General features: G+C 36.0%; 1 protein-coding gene across 1 annotated transcript; it reads right to left on the bottom strand.

The window, feature by feature from the left end:
• Window positions 1-3,576: 3,576 nt before the first annotated feature.
• Window positions 3,577-4,509, bottom strand: LOC123791179 (olfactory receptor 14A16-like). The gene has a single exon (XM_045795817.2). It carries the CDS (start codon window positions 4,507-4,509, stop codon window positions 3,577-3,579), a length of 933 nt encoding a protein of 310 aa, XP_045651773.2.
• Window positions 4,510-8,657: the final 4,148 nt, after the last annotated feature.

Below are 8,657 nucleotides of genomic sequence, written 5' to 3'. Positions count from 1 at the left end.
AAATGGGCTGAAGACATGTACAGACACTTCTCCAAAGAAAACATACAAATGGCTAACAGGCACATGATAAAATCACGATCCATCAGGGAAATATAAATCAAAACCACAATGAGATACCACATCACACCAGTTAGAATGGCAAAAATTACAAGTCAGGAAATGGTAAATGTTGGCAAGGATATGGAGAAAGGGGAACCCTCTTACACTGCTGGTGGGAATGCAAGCTGGTACAGTGACTCTGCAAAATAGTATGGATGTTCCTCAAGACATTAAAAATGGAGCTACCCTATGACCCAGTAACTGCACTACTACCCCAAAGATACTGATGTAGTGAAAAGAAGGGGCAGATGCACTCCATGTTCATAGAACAATGTCCACAATAACCATACTGTGGATGGAGCCAAGATGTCCTGAAACAGATGAATGGATAAAGAATATGGGGTTCATATACAGAATGGGGTTTTATTCAGCCATCAGAAAGGGTGAATACCCTTCATTTGCATCAACATGGATGGAACTGAAGGGGATTATGCTAAGTGAAATAAGTCAAGCAGAAAAGACAATTATCATTTGGTTTCATTTGTATGTGGAACATAAGAAACAGTATGGAGGACCATGGGGAAAGGGAGGAAAAACAGAATGGAAAGATTGCAGATAGATGACAAACTATCAGAGACTCGAGACTCAGGGAAATTAACCGAGAGTTACAGAAGTGAGGGGTTGGGGGGATGGGGTAACTGGATGATGGGTATTAAAGAAGACACTTATTGTGATGAGTGCTTAGAGATATACGCAATTAATGAATCATTGAACACTTCATCAGAAACTAATGATATACTATATGTTGGCTAACTGAACATAATAAAACAAATTCAATAATGTTTTTAAAGATTTTATTTATTTACTTGACAAATAGAGAGATAGTGAGAGAGGGACCACAAGCAGTGGGAGTGGGAGTGGGAGAGGGAGAGAGAGAGGGAGAGGGAGAGGGAGAAGCAGGCTCCCTGATGAACAGGGAGCCTGATGTTGGGCTCGATCCCAGGACCCTGGAATCATGACCTGAGCTGAAGGCAGACACTTAATGACTGAGCCACCCAGGTGCCCCAAATTCAATAAATTTTATGTATCTATTTTGTAAAAGAAATATAGTTATTTTCAGTTCATAGAATAGTCTCATATTTTATTTTTGAGAAATTTCCAAACAATTTTTTATTAAACCTATACTAATTACTATCCCAACATTGTACAAAATTTATCTTTTTCTTTTTCTATCTCTTTTTATCTAATGCACTGTATTTTGAGTAAAATTAACAGTACTGTATTTTTAACTTGAAAATTAAGGAAGTAATTCTTTTATATTCCTACTATGACCAAAAAAAATAGTAACTATGTGATGTGATGAAGGTGGTACCTAAATCTGTGTTAGTGGATTTATCACAATATAAGTTTGAAATCAACATGTTGCACACCTTAAACTTATACAATGCTTTTTATAATTATGTCTCCATAAATCATTAAAAAGCCAAGTATAATTACATTTTAGCAGAGGATGAGAAAATCCTGTGTGTCATTGTATATTTTAAACAAATTAGTATATGAATGTTCACACCAAAAAGAATCTAAACAGCACCATACTTTGACAAAGTAAATAAAGTACCAAACTGTGTGCACCCATACTGCAAGATGCTTTCACAGTAGAAAAAGGAAATAATAAAGCTCTCAGTTTAAAATAACATTTTCATACAAAAAATGATCAACCTTATGAAAGAAGGCACAGCCTACCATAAAAATCATTCATTCCTGTGAAAGAGGAAAGAAAGAACTATTACCACAATAAGTGCAAAAATAATTATATCTTTAGAAAAATAGACCAACTATACCAGTGAGAAAATATTTAAAGGAATTCTGTTCAGTTGTATTCAATCTGAACTGGTATATTTTAGACACCTAATGAGATTGATTATTTTTTCATAATGAATCAAGCTCTATTTGCTATTCTTTGTATATTTACGCTTTTTCTTTTTCATTAATGATATAAGTTCTGTATGCAAGTGTATTTATTTCATTTGATGCATGTTATGTCATTTAAGAATGTGGTTTTGTTTAATTTTTATGCAATTATTTATACATAAGTTTGAATTTACTTTTTAAATAGCATGATCATACATATATTAGCACTTTATTTTAGAATTAGATTATGTCTTGCCCAACATTATCACTTAATATTTGGAATTTTATCCAAATCACCATCTATTCATATTATAACTGATTCATGTAGTTCCTAATTTGAAGCAATCACCTTTGAATTGGTTTGGTTAATTCCATGTATATCTCTCCTAATTGTTGCCTAGACTGTCCACAGATATATTCTTTTTTTTAATGTTTTTTTATTACATTATGTTAGTCACCATACAGTACATCCCTGGTTTCTGACGCAAGGTTCGATGATTCATTAGTTGTGTATAACACCCAGTGCACCATGCAATATGTGCCCTCCTTACTACCCATCACCAGGCTATCCACAGATATATTCTATACCATCCCTTTACAGAAAATTTGTCACAGCTTCTCATTTATATATTCTATGGCTTTGATGGTCCTTCTAGACTGACTGACATTTGTATCTTGTATACACAGGACTAATAGTGAAACCCTGGAATGTGTATACTCTCTCTTCTCTTCCTTATTAAAAACATAAAAAATGTTTTTTATACATTTGATCTTTATATAAAGGGGAAGATTATTTTATAAAGAGTATATCTGATTCTGATACACAATACACGTTGACATCATTATAACTAAGTTGTATAATCAATCTTTTTCTGTGGATGAACTTTATAAATGGTATTTTTAACAGTGTTTAACATCATATTAAAAACAAACATGTCACCACTACTATGTGACAAATGTGAGGCTAGGAAAATTACAACTGATTTTGAGCACACTTCCTGACAATTCTTCAGCACACACATGCCTATTCTCTCTTCACTGTTTTTTAGGACATATACTTGTTTCTGAGCTCTAAGCAAGTGAGGGGCTGAATAATCATCCCAGATTTTTTTGTCTGATATACAGATCAAGTGAAAGCTTCATATATTAGCAAAGCACTTTTTTCTTAAATAGAACATGATCAAAAGACATCAACAAAGATTTTGTTGATCCAGAGCTGCTGGCCTTCTCTGTGTTAAGTTCTGCCATCAGGAAACCTATTTCAAAGGAATCTTCATACTCAGTATATGGGTGATCCCATCACCACTATGTGTCCGGTACCTTGGAGAAAGGATTATCCCAGGAATAGGATGGATGAGTGAGTGGATAGCATTTGTATATCCAAGACGCTCCATTGACTTTCAGACCCAACAGCTATATAAATGTACAACCTATGGAACAGCACCAATAATAAAATGTGTATCTGTTAAATTTACAACAAATTCTATAAGCCAAATAATTTGAAATTATGTGTATTTGTATTTGAAAGTGTATTATTTGTGATTATCAAATTACTTTTATAAACCAAAAATATTATACACATCAGTAGATATCAGATTCATTGGTATTATGAATATATATTTGGAGTCATTTTTCACCAAAAAAATTTCCAAGGGCCACCTTCACGTCCCTGTTTCTCAGGCTGTAAATGACAGGATTCAGGCTGGGAGGTAACAGAGAATATAACACAGACATGAAGAGGTTCAGTGATGATGGTGATTTTGAGTTTAACCCTAAATATGCAATAAATCCAGAAGAGAAGAACAAGGTTACCACAGTTAGATGGGGCATGCAGGTGGAGAAGGTTTTAAACCTGCCTTGTGAAGAAGGAATTCTCAGGACAGTGGACACAATATAAACATATGAAGCAACCATGAAAGTAAAACATACAAAAACAAAACAACAACTAACAATAATAAACACATATTCTAGAATTTGCTCCCCAGGACAAGCCAGTGTGAGCAATGATGGAATGTCACAGAAAAACTGATGCACTATGTTGGAATCACAGAAATGGATAGAAAATGTGCCTGCAACATGAATGGATCCATAGACACCCCCACTGAACCATGATGCTGTCACCATCTGCACACAGGAACCTCTATTCATGATGGCCTCATAGTGCAGAGGACAGCAGATGGCAGCATAACGGTCATAGGACATCACCAGAAGGAGGGCAAACTCTGTACCGGCAAAGACAAGAACAAGGAAAACCTGTGAGGCACATCCCATGAAGGAGATGGAATGGCTGTTGGTCAGAGTGTTCATGACGGATTTGGGAACAGTGACAGAGATGTAACAGATATCAATCAAAGACAGATTTTTGAGGAAGAAGTACATGGGGGATTGGAGACGCTGGTCAATGGTGGTGAGGGTGATAATGAGGAGGTTTCCCATCAGTGCCGCCAGGTAAATCAGGGAGAAGAGGGCAGCATAGAGCCTCTGTAGCACCTGATCGTCGGGGAATCCCATGAGCAAGAATCCTGTTATTAGGGTCACATTCATTAATCTCTCAGGCATGACGATTTTTTTTGAAACATAAGCAAACTTTTCTTGAATCTTCAGAATCTGTCTCTTTTTGTTGGTTCTGTTAATCACTAATTTTGAAGTTATTCCTGGGGTAGAGCATATCTTGCAAACTATAATTTCTTCAATGCATGGAGAAAACAATTACATTGTTAGTCATTAAAGCAGATTAGAATAATTTTTCATGTGTTAGCCTAAAATCTATGCATAAAATAGGCAAATACTACCTCACATATCCATAAATGAGGGATTTTTTAACTTTGCTGGGATAGGTTAAAAAGTAGCAGGGAAATTTGAATTAAATTGGTAATTTGTTTACACATTCTTGGAAAATTGTTTTAGTTCAATGTGAACTGTGATATTAGTATACTTGAAGACTCAGTATGGATAACTAAGAGATGATTTCTCCCTCTACTTCTCTCTACCCTATTATAGCATAGGTAAATGGGGAGTGAAAAGATGGGTAGAACTAAAAATTATCTTTGTATTTTTTTCTGTGATAATGATAAAGACTAAGATAATAAATTACATCTTCCATGAATGAATGGTACAATAGAATCACTAATGTCTATACAAAGGCTTTAGGAAAGTACTGTGTGAGCTTTTTTTTAAGTCAATAAAATCCTAGAAATATCTATGCATTATTATGATTTATATATTTTTCTTCAGTAATAATAGTAATAATAATACCCCCTGTGTAACTAATAAACAAAATTAAAATGCAATGCTCTCTTATTTTCCTAAGGAAAGTGGAATGCAAACAGGTGAAATAAATTTACATACTTAGACATAGCAAGAGACCTGGAATGACACTGGGAAACTTACAGTAGATGCATAGAGGTTTGGAAGAAATTCACTTACCTAATACAAACCATGTTTCTCTGATTATAGGAGTCAATTATTTAGATACCATGGAAGTTTAAGGTAAATGAACTTGATAAAGGCCACTTTCTCACATAGGAAGAAAAGTTGAAAGCTGGATCTATCGTGCAACAGGATAAAAATTCCTGTTTAAACATTGCTATTGTTCTGGTTTCCAGTGTGTTGCTAAAAGACAGACTTCTCTCAACTGGCAAGCATAGGTTCAAAGGGTACTTATATGAGTCTTGCATTTTTGTGCTTGTTTATAATTGACTAATTAGAATGAGAGCTAATTAATTGCATTAACCATGAGTTTTGATGCTGTCTCATGTCATCACAGACAATGTGAAGTCAGAGGTGCAAAGAATTAGCTCTACCTTGAGATTTTTTTTCTATTTTTTTTTTTTAAGATTTTATTTATCCATTTGACAGAGAGAGAGAGAGACAGTGAGAGAGGGAACACAAGCAGGGGGAGTGGGAGAGGGAGAGGCAGGCTCCCAGCAGAGGAGCTTGATGTGGGGCTTGATCCCAGAACACCAGGATCACGCCCTGGGCTGAAGGCAGATGCTTAACAACTGAGCAACCCAGGCACCCGTTTTTTTTCTATTTTTACCCAGTAAGGTTATCTGCCATGAGACCTTTTAATTAATAACAAGAATACTTTTAATAGTTATTTGTAACACTTTACATAGTTATGTAATGGCTTGATTTTAATTTATAAACCCAAGTCTGAACAAAAGTGATTTGTTGCGTCTTTTTATTTTGCTACTTACTTTGATTTTTTAAAAATATGCAACAATTAATCATTGAACACTGAAGCAAAAATGTATGATGTACTATATGGTGGCTAACTTAACAGAAAAATAAAAAATGGGAAAAATAAAAAATATTGTCATAAGAAGGATATAATTCCATATGCCATATAAACTATTTAAGGTATAAGATAATGGAGACACTTAAATTTCCTTTTTCTTTTTTTATGCATTAAATTTCTTTTTTTTTAAAAAAAAATTTTATTATGTTAGTCACCATACAGTACATCCACGGTTTTTGATGTAAAGTTCGATGATTCATTAGTTTCCTATAACACCCAGTGCACCATGCAATACGTGCCCTCCCTACCACCCATCACCAGCCTATTCCATTCCCCCACCCCCTCCCCTCTGAAGCCCTCAGTTTGTTTCTCAGAGTCCATAGTCTCTCATGATTCATTCCCCCTTCTGATTACCCCCCCTTTCTTTATCCTTTTCTTCTCCTACCAATCTTCCTAGTTCATATGTTCCATAAATGAGTGAAACCATATGATAATTGTCTTTCTCTGCTTGACTTATTTCACTTAGCATTACTTTCTCCAGTGCCGTCCATGTTGCACCAAATGTTGAGAAATCATTCTTTCTGATAGCTGAGTAATATTCCACTGTATATATGGACCACAACTTCTTTTTTTTAAGATTTTATTTATTTCTTTGACAGAGAGATAGCCAGCTAGAGAGGGAACACAGCAGGGGACTGGGAGAGGAAGAAGCAGGCTCCCAGCAGAGGAGCCTGATGTGGAACTCGATCCCAGAATGCTGGGATCACGCCCTGAGCCAAAGGAAGACACTTAATGACTACACCACCCGGGCGCCCCTGGACCACAACTTCTTAAAAACGTCATCTGTTGAAGGGTGTCATGGCTCCTTCCACAATTTAGATATTGTGGACAATGCTGCTATGATCATTGGGGTGCATATGGCCCTTCTCTTCACTACGTCTGTATCTTTGGGGTAAATACCCAGTAGTGCAATGGCTGGATCATAGGGTAGCTCCATTTTTAACTTTTTAAGGGACCTCCACACTGTTTTCCAGAGTGGCTGTACCAACTTGCATTCCCACCAACAATGCAGGAGGGATCCCCTTTCTCCACATCCTCTCCAACAATGGTTGTTTCTTGCCTTGTCCATTTTTGCTATTCTAACTGGCATAAGGTGGTATCTTAGTGTGCTTTTGATTTGAATTTCCCTGATGGCTAATGATTTTCAACATTTTTTCATGTGTCTGTTAGCCATTTGTATGTCTTCATTGGAAAAGTGTCTGTTCATATCTTCTCCCGATTTTATGATTTGTTTATTTGTTTCTCATGTATTGAGTTTGGGAAGTTCTTTGTAGATCTTGGATACCAGTCTTTTATCTGCAGTATCATTTGCAAATATCTTCTCCCATTCTGTGGGCTGCATCTTAGTTTTTTTTTTTTTTTTTTTGACTGTTTCCTTGGCTGTGCAGAAGCTTTTTATCTTGATGAAGTCCCACAAGTTCATTTTATCTTTTGTTTCTCTTGCCTTTGGAGATGTGTCATGAAAAAGGTTGCTGTGGCCGATGTCGTAGAGGCTGCCTACACTTTCCTCTAGGATTTTGATGGATTCATGTCTCACCTCGAGGTCTTTCATCCATTTAGAGTTTATCTTTGTGTATGGTATGAGAGAGTGGTCAAGTTTCATTCTTTTGCATGTAGCTGTCCAATTTTCCCAGCACCATTTATTGAAGAGACTGTCTTTTTTCCACTGGATGTTTTTTCATGCTTTGTCAAAAATTAGTTGCCCAAAGAGCCGATGGCCCATTTCTGGGTTCTCTATTCTGTTCCATTGGTCTATGTGTTTGTTTTTGTGGAAGTACCATGCTGTCTTTGTGATCACAGCCTTGCAGTACGGCTTGTAATCCAGCATTGTGATGCCCCCAGCTTTGTTTTTCTTTTTCAACAATTCCTTGGTGATTTGGGGCCTTTTCTGGTTCCATACAAATTTAAGGCCTATTTGTTCCAGTTCTTCGAAAAATGTCATCGGTATTTTGATCGGGATAACATTGAAAGTGTAGATTGCTCTGGGTAGCATGGACATTTTAACTATGTTAATTCTTCCGATCCATGAGCATGGAATATTTTTCCATCTTTTTGTGTCTTTTTCAATGTCTTTCAAGAGTGATTTGTAGTTTCTAGAATATAGACCCTTTACGTCTCTGGCTAAGTTAATTCCAAGGTAACGTATGCTTTTTGGTGCTATTGTAAATGGGATGGATTCCCTCATTTCTCTTTCTTCAGTCTCATTATTCGTGTATAGAAATGCAACTGATTTCTGACCATTGATTTTGTATCCCACCATATTACTGAATTGCTCTATAACTTCTGATAGTTTGGGAGTGGATACTTTTGGGTTTTCCATATAGAGTATCATGTCATCTGTGAAGAGACATTTTGACTTCTTCTTTGCCGATTTGGATACCTTTGATCCCTTCTTGTTGTCTGATTG

Source organism: Ursus americanus, chromosome 5 (assembly GCF_024610735.1).
Source record: "Ursus americanus isolate L20-20 chromosome 5, mUrsAme1.1.p, whole genome shotgun sequence".
Classification (NCBI taxonomy): Eukaryota; Metazoa; Chordata; class Mammalia; order Carnivora; family Ursidae; genus Ursus; species Ursus americanus.
This window is presented reverse-complemented; position numbering and strand designations above follow the sequence as displayed.